Source organism: Sus scrofa, chromosome 9 (assembly GCF_000003025.6).
Source record: "Sus scrofa isolate TJ Tabasco breed Duroc chromosome 9, Sscrofa11.1, whole genome shotgun sequence".
Lineage (NCBI taxonomy): Eukaryota > Metazoa > Chordata > Mammalia > Artiodactyla > Suidae > Sus > Sus scrofa.
In genome coordinates, this window is record NC_010451.4 from 52,232,502 (window position 1) to 52,254,212 (window position 21,711).

Below are 21,711 nucleotides of genomic sequence, written 5' to 3' on the forward strand. Positions count from 1 at the left end.
AAGCCTGGACAAATTACTACTTTCTTTCCTCAGATCTCAAGCTTCCCAGCTAATCTTCCTTCTTCTCTCCACTTTTTCAGAGTTTTCTTATGTTGTTGTTTATATATGTCCAGAGTTTTTGACATTTAGCAAGAATAAGGAGAAGTGTGTCTTTTCCATCATGGTCCAGAATCAGAAGTCTGACAAGGGCTTTTAAATGGCCATTGCTCCTTCAAGAACATAAATATGATCATCTCTCAACCCTTCTTGAAAACCTTCTTTTCATAACACCCAACTTTATGGACAAAAGGTCCCAAAGGACAAAATCTCAACCTCTTAACATTAAACATTTAAGGCTTTTCACTATCTCACCACAGGGAACAGCAGTCACATTTTCTGCAGCTCCTCACTGTGCACGCGTACTGTCCAGCTATGTGGAATTTTTTTATGTGCCATTTCTTAAGTATACCATGCTTTTCATGCATTGTTGTTCTGCCCATGCCAGTGTACACGCATTGTTGGTCCTGCCTTTCTCCTCTTTACTTGGCATGTCCCTAGCTCTGCCTCACACCTGCTTCTCTTGTGGCCTACTGTGAAGCCTTTCCGGCCTTTTCCAGAGTTAGTGAACCATGTGCCTGCCTAGGAGTGTGAACATACGTCTATAAGATGTTTCTTGTTTCGAGTTGATCTCTTCCACAAGGGTTCTTTGCAGTGGAATTATACCTCCTTACATCTCTGTCCAATTCAACTGTGACTTTGAGATTAGGGACTGTACCTCTGTGATTGATCAGTGTATCTTCAGTGCATAGCACTGTGCCTTGCATATAGTTGGCATTCAAAAGGTGTTGGCTAGGAGTTCCCCTTCTGGTGCAGTGGAAATGAATCCAATTAGTATCCATGAGCATGCGGGTTCGATCCCTGGCCTCGCTCAGTGGGTGAGGGGTCTGGCGTTGCCATTGAGCTGTGGTGTAGGTCGCAGACACATCTCAGATCCCTCATTGCTGTGGCCGTGGTGTAGGCTGGCAGCTGTAGCTCCTCCCCATTCAACCCCTAGCCTGGGAACTTTCGTATGCCGTGGATGTGGCCCTAAAAAGTGAAAAAAAAAATGTGTTAGCTAAATGAATAAATAAATGAATTGTTACTTTCAGATACTAAAGTAACCAAAAATTGACCTCAGCTTGTGTGACTAGACTACCTGAAGCTGCCTTTTATCATTGCCATGTATTCCTTTTCATTTCTCCCCCAAACAAAGTGACTTTGGGAGACCGTAACAATTTCACCTCCCCCAGTCTGCTCCTCACTTCCTGAGGTCTGCCTCCCTACAGGTTGTCCTTACATGTATCTGCTGCCACCACTGGTTAACTGAGAGCAGGGCTGCCCCTGGTTTGGCTGATAGTCATCTCCAAAGCCCATTCTTGAAAACAGTATGAACCACCAGCCCAGTCCTAAGTAGGCAGGAGCCCCTCCTTTTGACCACTTACATCAATGCTGGGGCTTTCTTTGCCAAGCCCTTCCAAAGATACTGTCTTTTATTGAGAAACAAAATGTTTTTGGATGCGTTGGCACCTTGTTTATCTTTTGATTGTGTTGGCTGGAAGAAGTTTAAAAGCAACTCTTCATAGTGAGATTTCAGCATCTGATATATTTGAGATAATAACAGCTTCTTTCATTTTTATGACATTTTACTCAACCTGTACATACATCCATACATGTCAGCCCCAAATTATTCAACATGTGTTATCATAATTCTTGTAGTAGTTCAGTGAGTGAAGTTGTATACACAGAGATAGCCATATACATATACATTCTCACACACACACATACGCAATATTAAGACCCTGCAGGTCAGATCTATTCTCTTATACCCACTGACACTTTTTAAGGACTCTGATCCTTGGCAAGCTATAGTTCTCATAGTGATCATTGGTTTCTGTCAAAGTTACAGTCAATATCTGATCCTAGTGCTATATATAAGCTCATGCACTTACAATAGTTGCTCCACCTACCAAACATATTTAATATGGCCAGACTTTTTATATGCATAATTTAAAATTCTTATAGCCACCCTGCAAGATAGATGTCGTTATCCACATTTTACAGATCAGAGAACTAAGTTTAGAGAAGTAGTAAAGCCAGAGTTGCCTCAAATCCCATGTTTTTGTCACTACACTACCTGGCTTTTCAATAAAAATATGAAATTGAATCTTTCAAGACTGAATAATCTCTATTTCCCCTAATGTCTTAACTCCTACACCATTTTGATTGATCAAGGGTCTGGGTTTTGATTCTACCACAAAAAAAAATTATACTATTCTCAGAGTGGGAGAAGGGAGAGGTGTTCAAAGAATGATGCTTGGGTGTGTACAGTGACATGTGAGGAGGTTCTGCTGCCCCATGGCTTGTTCTCATAGACTTTCTCAAGGATTTGGGTCCCTGGGTCCCTTTGAGAAAAACCAGGAAGGACACTTGTTGCCAGATCTAGAAGAACCTAAACAGATAACTGGCTACCCAGAAAGTCTTGTGGATGGTCAATGAAACTTGCTAGCAATAGGAACTGGTATTTGATGCCAAAAAGGCCTTTAACTGCCAGCTCCTGTTTTACAGGTGTCTGATACTAAACCAAAGTAAGCATTTTTGACCCATTATAGGGCTACCCACAATAAGAACTAAGGATCTCTTCCTTTAGTGGCTGATTCAGTGGCTTATCCCTTCCCTCCTTATTTTCTTCAGTCCCTACTGTCCACACCCTGCAGGGTTCGAGGAGGTAGCATGGGAAGGGAGCCAGATAACAGGAAAATGAGTCAAGGGTGGAAAGCTTGTATAGGTGAGTGAAGGAGTATTCTTCTTTGTCACTCCCCTAGGCAGCAGGAAGCAAGGAGGTTGTCAGCTCATCCACAGGGGCGACATCTGCCATCCTGGTGGGAGTGTCTCCCCTGCCATCCTGACCTCTGAACAGGGATACATGGCTGAATTCACAGGAAGTAACTAGGACAAGGCTAAGACTGTCTCAGGACTGGCCCTGCTCCCAGCCACTTGTTGGCGCAGCATGAATAATAGCCATACCAACATGAGGGCATATTCTCTGTGCCCCTCAGAGAGTTCCAGGTGCAGTTCAGCATGGACCCTGAGGAGCACAAACACATCTCCAGAGGGGCGTGTGATGGTAAAGAGTCCTATTCCTGGAGTTCCCATTGTGGCTCACTAGGTTAAGAACCTGGCAATCGTGGGTGAGGATGCAGGTTTGATCCTTGGTCTCACTCAGTGGGTTAAGGATCCAGCATTTTCATGACTGTGGCAGCAGCTGCAGCTCTGATTTGCCCCCTAGCCTGGGAACATGTGCTGCATGAGCGGCCCTAAAAACAAAACAAAGTCCTATTCCTTGGCTTCTCTCTGTCTGAAATGCCAAGATGGCTATTCCACACTGCTGAAGCCCTGGCGGTGGGCTCTCCCTTCCCCCAGTCGTCTCCACATTCTCTTCCCGTGTAGCATCAAGTAACTTCAGCTGCTTCCTTGACTCTTCTGTATTCTAACTTCATCCTTCCCTTCAGTCCCTTGGAAACAAGCTGTCTTCTTGGTGTTACCAGCTCATTATTCCAGTCTACATTCCACTCTTCATCTGCCTTTTTTCAGACCTCATGTCTTCTGGGTGTTGTTGACCCCAGAGCCATCCATCTTACATGGGATTGTCCCAGACAAACCAGGATGTACAGGCACCCTTCCCAGATGGGTAATGCCCACCTCACTGACTTGTAAGAATGAAATGAGTGTACATGTGGGCACTGTGTGTGGTATAATTAAGGGCTGAATTAACCTCTGTTAGCTGTGCTCTTCCTCTGGTGCCTCAGCTCCACACCTTACGCAATCCAGCCTGGCTCCTTCCTTCTCTCCTTTCCTTTCTAGTCCTTTACCTCCTGCTCTCTGCTTGTTGCTGTCTTCATTTCTGCCAGTACACCCCAGCCTCTGACTGCCTGACACTAACGGAGGGAGGCTTTTACCACTCTCTTTACCCCTTTTTGCCTGATTCCCCAGGCTGGTAGTGGCCAAGCCCACTCTCCTGGGTCCTAACCTGTCTGGTGTAGCCCATTGCTCTACTTTTCTGACCTTGCACTTTGGGCCTGGGCACTCCTTGGAGTGAGGGGCAGGGGCAGGGTGGGGTTACGGCTGAAATCTATTTGCACAGACATGTTCCTAGTTTATGTTCTATTAACAATTTTATTCTCTAGGTGAATGCTTTCCCTCTCCACCCCTCTAGTTCACCCTTGGGTTCATATCCAAAGATCTCACAATAACTGGTTTTTATGAGTGGAAACATACCCTGGAAATCTTCAGGCCAGAGGGCCCGAAGAGCGCTTATTAAGAGCACGGTATTTTGTGCCTCAAACTGGCCCTTCGCTGTTGCTTGGCTACTTGGCTGCTTGCCTCCAGAAGGGAGAGCAGGCGTGGCCGTGACACTGTCTCTGCCGCGAGTGGGATGTGGGCGAGGGAGGGGGTGGGGAACCTCTGTGCGAACGGGGAGTGGTAGGGTTCTGTCTGGCTCAACACAGAGTCTGGAATCTTGAGTGGGCCAGAAAGTGCCTTGGGGGGGCTACTATAGTAACCTCCTGAAATGCCTGCGCTCCGAGGGGGCGCCTGCCCTCAGATCAGCTCCCCTGTGGGGACCACTGGGTGTCCGTCCTAGCCCTCCAGCGTGCCTCAGTTTCCCCGTCTGTGGCGGGCCACTACTAATCAAGATAGGTGCTGCAGGAGCAGCTGCGGGCCGACGGAAGGTCACACAGCTGACGACGGCTGGGTCTCAGCTTTCGGTTCCCGGCGCAGGCTGAAGGAGGGGCCCGTTGGTCCCTAGCCCGAGGCAAAGCACGAGAATACTCCGGTGCTAGCGGACGCCGGAGGATTGGCAGTCGGTGTGCGCTTTGCGCTCGGCCGGGCCCCCAGGGCGGTCAGGTGCAAGGGGGCGGGAGCTAAGGGCCACGAGTGGCGGGGTCAGGGCGGGACGGCCGGCGGGGCTTTTAAACCCCGCGGACTGCCCGCTTGGGACGCATGCCCAGCGCTGCGTCCTCCTTCGTCCGTCTCAGCTTTACTCCGGGTACCGGCCGGGCAAGATGCGGTCTTCCTTGGCGCCGGGCGTCTGGTTTCTCCGCGCCTTCTCCAGGGACAGCTGGTGAGCAGGGCTGAGGGGTGGGGGTGGGGGACGCCCGGGAACAACTCCCCGCCGGCCCCGAGCGCCGAGCTCCCTGTCTAGGACAGCCTCCCTCCGGAGACTCGGCTAGGGCGGCGGGAGTCCTAGAGCGCTCCGGGGGTTCCGGAAGGATCCGGCGCCAGCTGGGGAGGTGGCTGGTACGCACCCTGGCTCCCTCGGCCTTCCTCTAGACCTCCTTCTGGGACGCTGCCCCGTTGAGGGTTTACATCCTCACCTCCAGCGCACACACACCCCCCCCGGGGGGTAGATCATCAGTGTGTCTCACTTTCGTTTCACCTAGCACCCCAGAGAACCCCAAGCCCGGGCATGGTGGAGTTGCTGAAAAAGTGGCCTTTGGAGTTACTGGGTTTCCCTTTTGGTCTCTTTCAGCCCTTGTAACTTTGTGATAACACGAAGGCCAGAACCCAGAGGTCCTGGGAGCCTGAATGGTTCCGGTCCTGAGGGACATGCCCCGGGTAGGGCATACCTCTCAGATGAGATTGGCAGCTGTTCCTCAGCTGGGTGGCCAACCCCACAGTGGGCCAGCGGCTTCCACAGTAGCTTTCCTCTCAACCAAGGAGCCTGAGGAGGCCAGAACGTGTTGGGGTGTATGATGGGGTGGAGAGCTTTCAGCTCTCTCTTCATCAGAGTCCACACACTGGAGCATTTTGCTTGGTCTGCACAGGTGTTGTTTTTGCTGTTGTTACTGTTTTAAAATAACGTGTTAGTTACCATCAAACTGAACATAAACTCCTCAGACTCCTGGCTTCTCTTGAAAAACAGACGATGCAAAGTCAGGCCTAAATTCCTAAATTATATCAGTAGGAGTCAAGGAGTTCCTTTAGATGGGGTGCAAGCTCTTAATATGACCAATTCGTTCTGCTTTTAATACAGAAAATCCTACATCTCCAACCCCCTCAGACCTGGGCAGATCAGGGTGGTCACCCTCGGCACTTTCCAGTGGTGACAGTTCTCACTGCAGACAGTCCTTATCACTTCCAGCCTTGCTCACTCAGATTATTTTTGCCTTTATGACTGTTAAAAATATTTTTCAGAAAAAGATAAGATCATGACTCTCATAAGGACATAAAAATGAACATGTGTTAAAAATAGTTTATTTTACTCATAATGAGGGAGCCAGAAGAATGGGGAGTTATTGTTTAATGGGTACAGAGTTTCATTTTGGGAAGATGAAAAGGTTCTGGAAATGGATGGTGGTGTTGGCTGCACAGCAATGTGAAGGTATTAATGCCACTGAACTGTACACTTAAAAATGGTTAAATAGGAGTTCCCTGGTGGCACAGTGGGTTAAAAATCTGGCATTTTCACTGCTGTGTTGCAGATTTGATCCTTGGCCCAGGAACTTCTGCATGCTGGCAAAAAGAAAAAAAAAAGTTAAAGGAAAATTTTATGTTAGATATATTTTACCACAATTATAAAAACAGAGACTAGAGAGGAAGTTCCTGTTGTGGCTTAGCAGTAACGATCTCAACTTGTATCTTTGAGGCCTCAGGTTTGATCCCTGGCCTCGATCAGTGGGTTAAGGATCTGGCATTGCCATGAGCTGTGGTGTAGGTCACAGATGTGGCTCAGATCTGGCATCGCTGTGGCTCTGGTTTAGGCTGGCAGCTGCAGCTCCGATTGCACCCTAGCCGGGGAACGTCCATATGCCGCAGGTGTGGCCATTTAAAAAAAAAGAGAGAGAGATTACAAAGAAAATGCCCATTTATAAGTCAGGAATATTGAGGCAAAACTGGTGGGGAAGGGGAAGACTATTTGAAACTCTCAGTTCGTAGACATATTTTATACCACTAATCAGTTACCACTTCAAGGAATTCAGGGTCATTGAAAAGTGAGAATCAGATAACTTGGAGGGGTATCCTCTAGGCAATGCAGTTTTCCCAGAGAAACACAAATTTTTTTCCTACAGTTTGCCCTGCTGTGATCAAAAATAGTCTCAAACAAAGATTATTCTTGGAGTTCCCTTGTGGCTCAGTGGTAACGAATCCGACTAGTATCCATGAGGACTCGGATTCAATCCCTGGCCTCGCTCAGTGGGGTTAGAGATCCGGCGTTGCTGTGAGCTGTGGTGTAGGTTGCAGACGCAGCTCGGATCCTGAGTTGGCCAAGTAGGCCAACAGCTGCAGCTCTGATTCAACCCCTGGCCAGGGAACTTCCATATGCCACAGGTGCAGCCCTAAAAAGAAAAAAAGGAAAGATTATTCTTGATCACAAAATAGATTGGTCTGATTAGATTTGATATGATTATTCATATATATAATTTACTATGTATGCCTTATGTTCACTTTGCTGGCAGTTTTTATAAGGGATCTTAGACTGGACTTTTAAATTTTTCTAACTTTTTTTTCCATAGCTACACCTGCAGCATATGGAAGTTCCCAGACCAGGGATTGAACCCGAGCCACAGCTTCGACCTGCTACAGCAACGCCAGATCCTTTAACGCACTGCGCGCCCAGGCCAGGGATCAGATTCCACAGTGACCCCAGCTGCTGTTGTCACATTCCTAACCCACTGAGCCACAGTGGGAGCTTTAGACTGGACTTTTAAAAGCCTTCTGTTATTTACTGTTTTGAGATTAGGAAGCCAAGCCAAGAAACTGTCTCTATTAGTTTTACCTGCTGTATCTATAAATTTGGGCAAATTCCTCTCTTCTTGAGGACCCCAAAATATCCTAAGGTTCCTGGGCCTGCCAGGGAGTGACCTTCCTTATTCTCCTATAAGGGAACACAGTCAACCAGTTTTCTTGGGAGTGTTTTGCATGGGCTGTCAACCTTAATTTCTTGAAAGGGGTGGCAATATCTGATTAAATGAGCATCATTGACAAATACGACATTCCAGGCAAGCCCTTGATTACAAAACCAATTTTTCTAATATGTCCTGGTTAGAAACAAAAACAAGGAGGACATATTCTTACTGAAAATAACCATACTTGCAAATAATCATTTTTCCATAAAAGGCAAAAAACACAAAAGTTTTTTTAATTCTGGGGGGTCAAGTATCCAGAATACAGTATTTACAAATGTTTCATTTTAGTTTACAAAAACAGATTCCTAAATTATTATGGGTTACAGATTATTTTAGAAGAAAAAGGGGAAGTTCCCGTTGTGGCTCAGCGTTAACGAACCCGACTAGGGTCCATAAGGATGCGGGTTGAATCCCTTGCCCCACTCAGTGGGTAAAGGATCCATCGTTGCTGTGAGCTGTGGTATAGATCACAGATGTGGCTCAGATCTGGTGTTGCTGTGGCTGTGGTGTAGGCCAGCAGCTGCAGCTCCAGTTCAACTCCTAGCCTGGAAACTTCCATATGCTGCAGGTTAAGCTCCAAAAACAAAAAGAAAAAAAAAAGTTCCTGTTGTGGCTCAGAGGTTAACAAACCTGCCTAGGATCCATGAGGATGTGGGTTCGACCCCTGGCCTTGCTCAATGAGTTGAGGATCAGGCACTGCCTTGAGCTGTGGTGTAGGTCACAGACGCAGCTCAGATCTGGCATTGCTACAGCTCTGGCATAGGCCAGCACCTATAGCTCTGATTTAACCCCTAGCCTGGGAGCCTTCATATGCTGTGGGTTCAGCCCTAAAAAGCCAAAAAAAAAAAAAAAAAAATAGAGAAAGGATTTCCTTAATAATATTCCAGATGTAAATGACTGTCATCGCTCATCAGTTCATTTAGTCCAATGTGATTAATTCTTGTTCTGCTGAACCTTGAGATAGCAACATCATAAACCTGTCAGCTTCTTTACTAAAGAGTTTTGGAAATCCTGACTCAGTCCACTGGTATGTTCTTAAAGATGTTTGAGTCACATCATCAGAAATCTGTTGAAATTCTAGAACTAAAAAAAAAAAAAAAAAGGAGTTCCCATCGTGGCGCAGTGGTTAACGAATCCGACTAGGAACCATGAGGTTGCGGGTTCGGTCCCTGCCCTTGCTCAGTGGGTTAACGATCCGGCGTTGCCGTGAGCTGTGGTGTAGGTTGCAGACGCGGCTCGGATCCCGCGTTGCTGTGGCTCTGGCGTAGGCCAGTGGCTACAGCTCCGATTGGACCCCTAGCCTGGGAACCTCCATATGCTGCTGGAGCGGCCCAAACAAATAGCAAAAAGACAAAAAAAAAAAAAAAAGCTGTACCCCCGAGTAAGTACCTAGTACAGTGCTTTTCTGAATACTTTTTTTTCTTAGCAGTTAAAGATAGAACCTTTGGTCTCTAGCTGATTGCAGAGCCTTTAGGAAGAAATTAAAGACTATCTGGGGGTTCCTGTCGTGGTGCAGCGGAAGCGAATCTGACTAGTAACCATGAGGTTGAGGGTTCCATCCCTGGCCTCGCTCAGTGGGTTAAGGATCTGGCGTTGCTGTGAGCTGTGGTGTAGGTCGCAGAAGCGGCTTGGATCTGGCATTGCTGTGGCTCTGGCATAGGCCAGCGGCTACAGCTCTGATTATACCCCTAGCCTTGGAACCTCCATATGCCGAGGGTGTGGCCCTAAGAGGACAGAAAAAATAAAAAAATAAAAACTATCTGTAGGCGACAGAGACCTAAAAGGTAAAGATTAACATATTACTGATAATTTTCAAAAGTAAATGATCTGATGGGAATTCATGACAAGAATGATGCAGCTAACAAGGAAATCAGGTTGTTCCTAAGGTATGTAAAACAAAAGAAAGTTAAAAAAATTATACAGTGTCTAAAAAGTCTAATTTCAACGAACTTTGTCAGCGGACATTAAATCTGATTTAGAAAAATGGATGGACATAATTTTCATAGAGGAAAAAATCTTGAGCTAAGTAAAACTCTGAAACATAATTTACATGATACGCCAAGGAGACACCAAGAACGTCAATTTAATAGGTCTGGAGTAAATCCTAAACATCTGTGTTTTAATAAAACTCCAGGGGAAAGTATGATGTACATCTCCAGTTGAAAACCACTGGCCTAGAAGATGCTAGATTCAAATTAAAGAAGTAAGGGTGCTTCCCAGGTGACATTTAAAATCATAACTGAAGTCATGACTGGTAACTCTATACTATTATCATCAGGCAAAGCACCATGTTGGTGCCGATCCATAGAATCAGATCAAGGACCAAGAAACCACTGAGAAATCTGTAGGAATTTCTCATACAGCAAACAATTACTGAGAAGTTATAGAAATAATAACATTCTACTTTTTTCCCTTAATAAACAAAAATACATCTCATTATCATATATACAAAATTGCACCTCTCTGCCACTGTTGTTCTAGTAGAGTCTCGTTTGTGTATACTGACTATACCCTTGAACCAAAATAACTTGTATTTCAGAGAAAATGGGGACTAGGGAAAGTAGATAATTGTAAACAGCCTGTCCCACACCAGCATTTTATTTTTATTTTTATTTATTTTTTTCTTTTTTGGCTGCCCTGCCCGGCACGTGGAATTCCCGGGCCAGGGGTCAGATCTGAGCTGCAGTGGTGACCTATGCTGCAGCTGCGGCATTGCCAGATCCTTTAACCCGCTGTGCCGGGTCGGGATTGAACCTGCGTCCTGGTGCTGCAGAGATGTTGCCGATCCTGTTGTGCCATGGCAGGAACTCCTCACCAGCATTTTAGAAGAGCTCATAAAGATACACAGCTTTCTACAGCCACATTCATCATTTATACACTTCTTAAAGTGTGAATCCAACTATTGGGTTCTCTAGCATCTCCATGTTTAAGATGGATCTGGATTGAAGTCCTCTCACCACTGCGCCTTGTATAGTTAACTTCTCTGAGCCTGTTTCCTTATCGGTAGAAGTCAGGTAGATTTTTGAGGATAAACATGGTACATGAACATTCTTGACCTCTAGTGGCTGATGGAGGGCACTCAAAAGTGTTCTTTTTCTTCTTTCCTGATGCATGTAGGTTTGGAGTGCCTGACAAACACTGAACATCAACGTAGTTCCTAATAGAGGCACATTATTGTGTTGAACTCTGAGGCCCACAGAGATGATTAAGACATAGTCCTACTTTCTCAGAGCTAAAGATTAAGCTGGAGACAGGGTGTGTACTCCCATCATCAAACTTGCTGCTTCCTTATGCTCCCAAGGAGGACATATAAGCCGAAGTGAAGGAAGCAGAGCTTCCTGGAGTAGGACACAAAAGGCTGGACTGGCTCTGAGCTTTGGATCCCTTGTCTGTACAGTGAGGATACTTGTAACACATACCTCATTAGGTGGTTGTGAGGATTAAAGATTGTCGTGAGGCACAGCAGGTAAAAATACTTAGATCAGTGCCAGGCTCATATTAAGCACTGACTAAACATTAATTATTGACTATTATTCTACTTGATTTTCCTTCTGCTTTGTGCTAGGCATTGTGTTTGTGGTTCACTGCAGGATCATTATTTGTTTCCTCACCTAATTCTCCATTATACGGGTATAATGAAGCACAGAGAAATTATGTAGCTTGTCCAGTGTCACATAGCTCATAAATGACTGAGCTGAATTTGAATCCAGGTTAGTTAGGACTCCCAAGCCCATGGCTTTTCTACTGTCCTCCTGATTAGAGTGTGGAAGGGGGAAAATCATGTGGCCACTTGGCCTTAGATGAATCACTGAATCGACCTGAGGCTCCAGGTCTTTGTCTTTAAAATGGAAATGACAGGGAGTTCTCGTTGTGGCACAGTGGAAATGAATCTGACTAGTATCCATGAGGACGTGGGTTTGATCCCTGGCTACACTCAGTGGGTTGAGGACCCTGTGTTGCTGTGGCTGTGGCATAGGATGGCAGCTGTAGCTCCAATTCAGCCCCTATGCTGGGAACTTCCTATGCCTCAGGTGTGGCCTTAAAAAGCAAAAAAAAAAAAAAAAAAAAAAAAAAAGGCGAGAAAGAAATAACAATGTACCTGTATCATAGGGGTTTTGGTGAAATTAAATGAGACGAGATCCAGTATTTTAAATCAGTTACTACTTGGTAACCATTTGGTGCTTGTGAGTTTCTGTGAAGGGCAGATTCCTCTTCATTAGGAGGAAAGGGTAGTCTTGGTGGATCTGGAGGTGTTCTGAGCAGAGGCCACAGAGCTGGCAAAGGCAGGGACATGAAGATGTAGCCTGTCTCTTCAGGACTGGTCACCCGTAGCTGTGGCTGGCAGGAGCATGGGACTGAAGGCGAAGTCCCTGGAGAGGAGGCTGAGAGGCAGGAGGCACAAGATGTGCAAGCGAAAGGCAGAGACTTGAGGAGTTTCTGCCCCGGAGGCTGGTACCACCTGGCCAGCCCCCTGCTTTCAGTGGCAACATCTGCACGGGCATGTCTGGGGGTAGATGGCAATGTGGGCATCTTGCCGGAGAGATGATTACGGCTCCTACTTATGGGGCTGGGCCCATTTCCTGGGGCCTGTGAGGGGGACAGTCCAGGACTTGGAGAAGAGGAGCCCGTGGGAGGAAGCCCAGGTGACATCGCAATTGGAGGGACAGGAATGGGGCGGGGGCCCTGGGCAGGCAGGAGGGCAGGAGCTGCGGACACCCACTCAGTTCTCCCCACACCCTACCCGTCCACGCCAGCTGGAAAGGCTGCGGCTAGGACGAAATCTCTGCCCTCCAGAGCCCGCTGAGGTTCTGTGGGCAGGTCCCTCATATGTTGATTAATTAATCCTTATGGAAATCTTGTGTGATGGGCATCTACTGCCTTGTTGAAAGGAAGATCGAGGCGAGGATGAGAGGTAAAATGTCTCATTGAGTCCTGATGGCAATTTTGTGTGATAGGACTTTATTCTCTCTTTTAAAAGAAGCTGAAACTGAGGAAGAAGTGTTATCTCATTTAATCCTTATAGCAATCCTATGTGACAGGAGTTTACTGTCTTATTTAAAAAAAGATTAAAGTGTCTCAATTAGTCCTAATAGCAGTCTTGTGTGACAAGAAGTTACTGTCTCATCTAAAAGAAGCTCAGAGGCTGAGGATGAGGTAAAGTGTTATCTCAGTTGTTAGAGCAATCTCATGTGATAGGAATTTACTATCTCATTTAAAAGAAGATTTAGCTGTGAAAAAGGTGAAATGTTATCTCAATTAGTCCTAATGGCAGTCTTGTGTGACAGGAGTTTTCTGTCTCATTTCAAAGAAGCTCAGGCTGAGGCTCAGAGGTGAGACAGCTTGCCCGAGGTCACAGTAACAGAACCAGAAGTTGCAGCTCATGCTCTTTCAGTCTAGTTCTTGTCCCCATTCTACCGAGGCCTCAGGCCAGGAGCACCAGATGCTACCTGTGTGGCTTTCTCTGGTCTTCTTTTCCTGATAACTGCCAAGAGGTGCCTGCTAAGGGCAGCAGAAAGGGCTCCTGAAAAAGAGCTGTGGTAGCCAGAGGCTGTTCTGAAAAGGAGGACCTGGGAGGCTGAGCCCATCATCCCAGTCCCCAGCCAGTTCGGTTCCTCAGGTTCCTGGGCTGATGCATGAAGAGCATGTGACCCTGTGTCGTGCCCCCTCCCCCACCCTCTCACGACCGGACTGTCGCCTTCTCCCACCCAGCTGTTTCTGCTTCCTCTTCCTCTCTGCTGTTTCCTCTTTCCCTCTGGACAGAACTGATTTTTTTTTTTTTTTTTTTTTTTTTTTTGGCTTTTAGGGCCGCGCCCTCGGCACATGGAGGTTTGAAGGCTTGGGGTCTAATCAGAGCTACAGCTGCTGGCCTACGCCAGATCCACAGCAATGCCAGATCCGAGCCATGTTTGTGACCTACACCACAGCTCTCAGCAATGCTGGATCCTTAACCCACTGAGTGAGGACAGGGATTGAACCCGAAACCTCATGGTTCTTAGTCGGATTCGTTTCCACTTCACCACAATGGGAATTCTGACAGAACTGATTGATGAGCGCTTTCCTGGCTCTCGGTGAGATGGTCTGCCTCCTACACTGCAGGCTGGTCTAGAAAGGCACAAGCATTTTGGAATGGTCTGTGTAGTTGGCCAAGGCCTCTCTTCTTCCAGTCAAGCTGCATTACCTGAGTGCTGAGGTTGGCCTGGAGCTGTCCCAAAGTTACACCAAAACTGGGGACAGACGCCAGGGACAGAGTCCATGAAGGCTGCAACTACCCCATCTGCTTGTCCCTGAGTTTCTGTGTGGGGCTGAGGTGAAGTGAGTAGTATTACTGTCCTCACTTTGGCTTCCGGCTCCTGCCTCGTCCCCTGGATCCTTCCTATTGGGGAGGAGTGGGTGAGGGTGAGCCATGGGACCAGGCCCCCAGAGAATCCTGAGAGCATTCTGGGCAGGACCATGGCTCTGCCACCATCAACACATTTCCTGCTGTGTTGTTTGCATAGCCTTTCTTCAGAAGAGAGACCAACTAAATACTGTTGACCACTTCTTCCAAACCCTCCCAACAATCTCTTTCTTCCAGTTTTTCCAGGGAAACCGAACATCAGACTGTAGCTAAAAGCCATGTCCTTTCATTCTGTCAGAGCACTCAGGGTTCCCCTACTTAGATTCCTTCTCAAAGCAAAACAATCTACCCTACGTCTTCCCCTCCCCTAAAAAAAAAAAGATCATTATCTTATCTACTCATTCATTCCATAAAGTCCTGGGCTCCTTGTGGCTCCTAGTCAGTGGCTCCCCTTTCTGGGAGAAATCTTGGGGCCAAACCCTGACTCAGCTTGATCTTTCTGAGCAAGCACCCGAGTCCCAGCTGGAGGAAGGGTGGCAAGTAGAGAATTCCGTGGGCTGCTTCTCTGCCATGAGAGGGCTGTTTTCAGAGGCCCTCCCAGACCTGTCCTGTCCTGTTCCATCTTGTAAGTGGAAGGCCTGGCTCAGGGCTCTGCCCTGTCTGTTCCGGGCTGGTCTTTCCCTACCAGGATGTCTTCCAGTGTCAGTGGAGGACTTGGCAGGGGGTGGTGTGGTGGCATTGTCACCATTGGCCTGGTTCTTATTCCCCCCCAGCCCTATCTCCTTTTCAGAGCTGCTGAGTCCCAGAATAGGCACATCCAAGGATAGGCCACCAAATCCATTTCCTCAGGACAAGGGTCAAGGTCACATGGCCAACCCGAGCAGCCCTAGACAATCTACTAGGAGTCACAGCCTCAGGTTAGAGGCTAGGCTGAGGTAGGGGATCGTGGGGAACAGCCAGTGGGGAGTTTAAGTCCCCACCGGCCTGACATGAAGATAGGGACTGTCAGCAATGTGGTTGCAAAGCAAGGAAGAGGAGACAGGGACCGGAGGTGACGGGGTAGACGCTGGAGAAAATGGGCCTCTGTCTACCATCTCCTAAGGTCAGCATCCCTCTGCTGGGCTGTTTCTTGTTTTCCGTTGTCCTGGGCTGGTAGTAGGTCCTTTGGGGTTTTGCTTTTTATCGTTTGCTTCTTTGGCAGACACTGTTCTTTGTCCCTTCCTCTGAAGCATTTCTAGTGCAAAGTCTTGCCAAGGTCCATAAAGATATTAGCTGGCTCAATTGAAAGACTAAGTTGGACTGTCACCTAATAGTTAAGAGATAGGTAGTGTGCCTCTATCTGACTTGGTTACTCAGTAACCAGTGCTGGGTAAGGGGAGGTGGGACTAAGAAGCGTCACTTCTCATCAACACAGACTTTGAGGGTCATGAGCCAGGCAGCCCGCCTGGAACAGTCTGTGGGCCTTGCTATACACATTCCTGGGTCTGTGGCCTGCTGGCCCAGCCCCTGGCTGCCATGCTTTCCCCCCACTGCCCTTGGCCCAGCTTGGCGAGTCTAGCTGTATGTTTTTACCCCTGCTCTCTTTCTGGGGCCCCTTGATGCTGAAAGAAGGGCTCAAGAGAAGAGAAGTGAAACCTGTGGGTTCTTCACGCTGCAAGAACATGTCAGCTGTCTTCCCTGTGAGCTACTGTGAGTTTGGTGGCCTTGTCCTCAGCCCAGCCCTTCACCTGATCCATGTCCCCAGTCCCCTTTGAACTACGGCACCTTGGCCTTTTTCTTGGGAGAGCTGCCAGAGTGGAATGGAAAGAGGCCCGGCCCCAAGTGTGCTCTGCCCACTAGCCATGCAGCTCTGGGCTCATCCTGTCACAGTGCTGGAGTCCAGGCAGGAAGTCCCAGAGGAGGCCAGTGCTAGGCCTAGCATCACACAGCACATTAGAGAAACTTCTGCCCCCCCCCAGCCCCCCTCCCTCCCGGAGGCATGACTCTCCTGCTATCTTGGGTGTCAGATTTTCCATTGGGGGTTGGGGTCAGAGCAGGGAGAAAGGGCAGGCCAGGCTGTGTTGATGAGAAGTGACGCTTCTTAGTCCCACCTCTCCTTACCCAGCACTGGTTACTGAGTAACCAAGTCAGATAGAGGCACACTACCTATCTCGCATATCAGCATGTCTGGGGACCTCTGCTGAGCCTCCTTGTCTACTCCCAAGGGAGCAGGTGGGCGGACCCCAGCCGATAGGCCTCTGTCCTATGCCATTGCAGGCTCCCCCGTGCAGCACTAGTCACTGCAAGGTGTCTTTGAGTCCCTCTAGCTGAGATCCTTATAGTGGGAGGAGGGGCATGCTGGCCTCCTAATCCTCCTAATCCCTACTTTACAGGTAAATCCAGGGCCTGAATCCCACCACCCAGAACAGTTTGGCAGCAGCCCCACCCTACTCACCTCCTGTAAAGAGCAGCATGGGCTACCACTGACCCCTCCAGCTTTCCTTCCTCAAAATCTGAAATAATAATAGCAGTCTTTTCTTTTTGGCAATGCCCATGGCATACAAAAGTTCCAGGGCCAGGAGTTCCCATCATGGCTCAGTGGTTAATGAACCCAAGCAGTATCCATGAGAACAGGAGTTCAATCCCTGGCCTTGCTCAGTGGGTTAAGGATCCAGCATTGCTGTGAGCTGTGGTGTAGGTCATAGACACGGCTCAGATCCCATATTGCTGTGGCTGTGGTGTAGGCCAGCAGCTACAGCTCTGATTTGACCCCTAGCCTGGGATCCTCCATATGCCGTGGGTGTGGCCCTAGGGGGAAAAAAAAAAAAGACCAAAAGTTCCAGGGCCGGGGATTGAACCTGAGCCACAGCAGTAGCAATGCAAGTCCTTAACCTACTGGGGCACCAGGAAACTCCCGTAGCTGTCATTTTTAAGTGTTCCTGACACTCATTTAGCCCACTGAGTGCCAGGAACACATAAGAGCTGTTTTACACATCATCTCATCAACCTGCCAGTAGTCCTGTGATGAACTCTTCTCTTCAGATAACAAACAGCTTTAGGGAATGAAATCAGGTTTTCCCTGATTCCTAAGTCCTTGATCTTTTCTTTTACGGACACCAGCTCCCTCAAAACGCACGATGAGGGTCCCCTGTGGGGGGGCCATGTGCCTGAGGGGTGGCTGACAGGAGAGATGAGGCGGAGGGAACCAGCTTTGCCTTCTGCGAGGAAGCCTGTATGGAGCCTCCCAAAATAACCAGCAGAACAGAGCGGGGGCGGGGGAGGGGGCTTCACCTGGCTTAGCCTCCGAGGTATCCAGAACTCTCTGAGCTAGAAAATCTCACCTCTCTTCAGTCACTTCCCATCACCCCCAAAAAACCGTCTAAACTGCAGGCCCGCCCTGACCCATCCCACACCCCCTTCCCAGCTGCCTCGCCTTCTAGGCTTCGCCGGTCCCACCTTCCAGATGTCCTGAACTGCACAGAGCTCCCCAGACTGGTGGTCTCATTCATGCTTGTGCGCTTTCACACACGTACTCCCCGCCCCAGGCCTGGTGGTCCTGGCCACCCCTGCTTGTCTGGGAGGATTCTCCTGAAGCCTCACCTCCAGAATCCTTTCCTGACCCTGCTTCATCCCAGCTGGCCTTGGGGTCCCTCCTTCCACGTCATGCAGGGCCGCCCTCTTTTATACTCTGTTGCACCAATTCTGTTTGCCTCCCCGCTGACCTGTGAGCCCCCGGTGGGCGGGGGTCTCTCTCACTGTTTTTCTGGCTTATTGCTGGGTCCCTGATAGAGCCTGGCACGTGGTAGGATGTGGATGGGAGGGCACTCCTGTTTCTGCCAGAGGGGTCAAGTTGTCAGAAGTGGGCACAGATGTGCCTGCTGTTCTGTCTCAGCTTCTCCCACCCAAGGTTGGGAGGGAGAAGACTCCAGATGATGGCAGATAAGGAAGCTCACCTGGGACCACAGGCTGGAGAAAGTCAAGGGTGTGTGAGCTGAGGCACCTTTGAAGTGAGCAGGTTCTGGCACGAGGGGCTGAAGCAGTGCGGTGGTGGGAGCGGGGAAGGGAGAAGGGGGGCTGCCAGCTGGGCTGTACCTTTTGACCCCTCATTGTCTCTGAGCAGCTCCTGAGAGGGCTCAGATTGGCTGAGTTACAGCCTGGTCCTCACTGCCAGGCCTATCCAGGGAGAAGTCAGTGTTGGGAGCCTCAGGGGTGCTTGGGGGCCTTGCAGACCCAGAGATCTGATTTGTCACCGAGGTCAATGGCTGCATCCATGTGGCAGCCAAGTTAGGCTCAGCTGAGCTCCTCCCCTCTGGGAGGTCTTCTTTTGTTTTTTTAGGGCCACACCCAAGGCATAAGTTCCCAAGTTAGGAGTCCAATGGGAGCTATAGCTGCTGGCCTATGCCACAGCAACTCGGGATCCAAGCAGAGTCTGTGACCTACACCACAGCTTACGGCAACGCTGGATCCTTGACTCACTGAGTGAGGCCAGGGATCGAACCCATGTCCTCATGGATACTACTCAGGTTCATTTCCACTGCACCACAACGGGAACTCCCATGAGCTCCAGGGGTCTTAAAGGTGGCATAACAGAGAACTAGGAACTAGTGTGAGAGTAGTATTATGTTCACCTGTCTTTGAGATGGATGTGGTTTGTGCTATCATCCACGTGTAACTGATGAGGGAACCAGAGGCAAAACAAGTTTAGGAACTTGCATTTGGTTACGTAATAAATTAGAGGCATCACTCAAAGCTTTCAACTTTTTCCAGACCAGGCAGCTTCCTAGGCAGGGCACTGGGTGAATGTCTTTTTTGGCTATGTCCGTGGCATGTGGAAGTTCCTGGGCCAGGGATCAAACCTGCATCACAGCAGTGACAACGCTGGATCCTTAACCTGCTGAGCCACCAGGGAACTCCCATCCACTGCTCTTTGAAGAAGCCCAGCTGGGCACTCTCTCCAAATTCTCTTAGAGAACCTCCCCACCCAATTCTAGAAGTCTCTGAACTAGGAGTCATGAGCCATTTGAAAAATTGGAAAACATCGTTGCCACCAAGCTAGTCTATGTGAGTCACTCTGACAGTCCCTTGGAGTAACCGCAGATTCCAGGGAGGGCCCTTGATCACCAGCCCCTTGTCCCATGCATTCTCAGGAACTGGGAGCAAGAGGTCCAGACGAAAGAGCTGGAGCTTCATTCTTAATGGAATGGAGAGCCACTGAAAATGTTAAGCCAGGTGATGGCAGGGGCCAGGTGTATCTTTGTTCTCTTCAGAGAAGATAAACTGTGAGGCAGAGGAGAGAATGGAGTGGAGAGTGAGTCAAGGGTGGAAATGAGAAGGGGCCTGGTAGCCCAATCTGAGTTCAGCCTTTGCTGAAACACCCCTTCATTTCACAAGCAGGAGCCTTCGTCACATGCTTGCCGAGGTGATTTTGGGGTTTGGAGACAGATCCCTGAAGAGGGCAGATGGAGCCTCCAGTGTCTGGCCCTTCAGTTTGGGGATCCCAGGGATGGAAAGGGCTTCAGGACCCCTCCTCCCCTTCTCCTCCCACCTTCTCCTCAAACTCTTTAATCAACCAAGGCTCTGGTCTTTCTCCTGGGCTGTCAGTCCCTCCTGAGGTCTATTTCCCATGTACTTCCTGGCTCCCAGCTGCTGACCTGGCTCAGCTGATGCTGTGCTGGGCAAGCAGACAGTGACTCAGGAGGAACCAGACTCCCTTCCCCAGACCCTCAGGAGAAGGGGAAGAGTGGAGCGTGCAGTGGAAACTTCAGTGGTGCCTGGCTGAACTGTTCTTTCCATCCCAGACCAGGGCATGGGATAAGTGAGGGTGGGAGAGGGCACATGTGATATGTGAGCCACCAATGGAAAGAATGACCCCTCTGTCCAGTGGGATGGACTAGACTGGGCCTAGGCAGAGGACCTGTGTTCTGTTGCCACATTTCCAGCAATGTTTTAGACTCTGCTTGAACTGGGCTGTAGCATCTGCTCCTTCTGCTGTGTTCTTAAGAGCAGTATTGACCTCACTTTGCAGCCTCTTCTCCCACATCAGCCTCTTACCCACTCCCACCAAGTCTAGTGTTTTATAAACAATTCTATCTCCTTGCCCACATCTCTCTTGCCCACGCAGAAGCACCCCGACCTGAGTGAGACCAAAGGGAAGCAGAGGTGATGGGCAGTAGCAAGACAGGACAGGATACTGTGGTGTCACCTAGGGCACAGGTGCTGGGCCAGCTCTGTTGGGAGGCCTCGGGGACTGGGACCAGGGAGACGTGCCTACGGATCATCCTGGCCTCTGGGCATTTGTTCCTACCTTGGCCTCTGCCCTGAGGAACGTGTGTGTGTGTGTGTGTGTAGGAGAGCATGAAGGTGAGGAGTGGGTGGTGCTGAGGCCCTGGGGCTGCCAGAGTGCACAGGTAGGATGCTTCCTGACCCATGGAGATGGGGATCTGAGCTTCCTGCTAACACAGATGCCTGCCTTTTCCTGCAGGTTCCGAGGCTTCATCCTGTTGATCACCTTCTTCATCTACACCTGTTATCACATGTCCAGGAAGCCCATCAGTGTGGTCAAGGTGAGGCTGGCCCTGGGGGTAAGAAAGAGAGCAGGAAATGCTGGGCCCAAGCAGAAATGTACTTCAGTAGAATGGTCTGGAACCCGGCCCAGAACCAAACTTATCCCCTTCCTTCGGTCACTGAGCCTGCTCCTTCCCCTGGCTGACCCCCACGTTTAGCAGACCCTTTTACCAGCAGAGTTCCCCTAGCAGCTCACTTTGACTTTCTTCACTGAGACAGCTGTGTCAGGGGCTGGGGGCGGAACCAGAAAGCAGGCACCCTGGCCTCTGAGGGTTCTGCTCATAGACTCCCCTTGCCCTTCACTGAGGCTCTGCTGTGGCCACTTGTCCTGCCAGAGGACATGCCAGAGGAAGGAACGTGGGCTCCAGAGCTGAGGGAGCAGTGGGGCTGGTGGGACTGGGGAGGTTGCTTGTTCCTTTCTGGGTCGAGTGGGCTTGGGGCCACAAGATGACCTCTGACACATGCATCCGTTGCCTCTCCAGAGTCGTCTGCATCACAACTGCTCAGGAATAATCCAGCCCACCAACAACACCCACAGTATCAACGACACCACGTGGTGCAACTGGGCCCCATTTGGTAAGAGCAAGCCAAGTTGCTCTTCCCCACCCCTCTCCTCTGCCCTGGGAAAGGGTTGTCTGTGTTTGGAAAGAGCTGCTTGCAGGGGCATCCATCCACTTGCAATCTCTCTCACTGGCTTTCAGATCAGAGCAACTACAAGGAGCTCCTGGGGGCCGTGGACAATGCCTTCCTCGTGGCCTATGCTATCGGCATGTTTATCAGGTAAAAGAGAGGCAGAGTCTGGGACCCAGAGTGGGATTGTTCAGAGCTGCTGTCTCCCCTTGACCAACCTGGGGCAGTGGGGTCAAAGGAAAAAGGGAGCTGATGGCTCCCCTCGCTGGGAATGAGTCA

General features: G+C 49.3%; 1 protein-coding gene across 4 annotated transcripts in view; it reads left to right on the forward strand.

Annotated features, from left to right (window-relative positions):
* The window catches only part of SLC37A2 (solute carrier family 37 member 2), a 37,102-nt gene continuing 19,912 nt past the window's right edge, over window positions 4,522-21,711 (forward strand). Inside the window, exons 1-4 of one of the 4 annotated variants that reach the window (XM_005667471.3) lie at window positions 4,522-5,137; window positions 20,720-20,801; window positions 21,285-21,378; window positions 21,504-21,582. In XM_005667471.3, the coding sequence (XP_005667528.1) occupies window positions 5,079-5,137; window positions 20,720-20,801; window positions 21,285-21,378; window positions 21,504-21,582 (314 nt within the window). In that variant the 5' untranslated portion in view covers window positions 4,522-5,078. Of the gene's footprint in view, window positions 5,138-15,663; window positions 15,949-18,759; window positions 19,658-20,719; window positions 20,802-21,284; window positions 21,379-21,503; window positions 21,583-21,711 lie in introns of those variants that run through there. The other 3 variants (XM_003130030.4, XM_021063087.1, XM_021063086.1) reach the window with 3 other exon arrangements.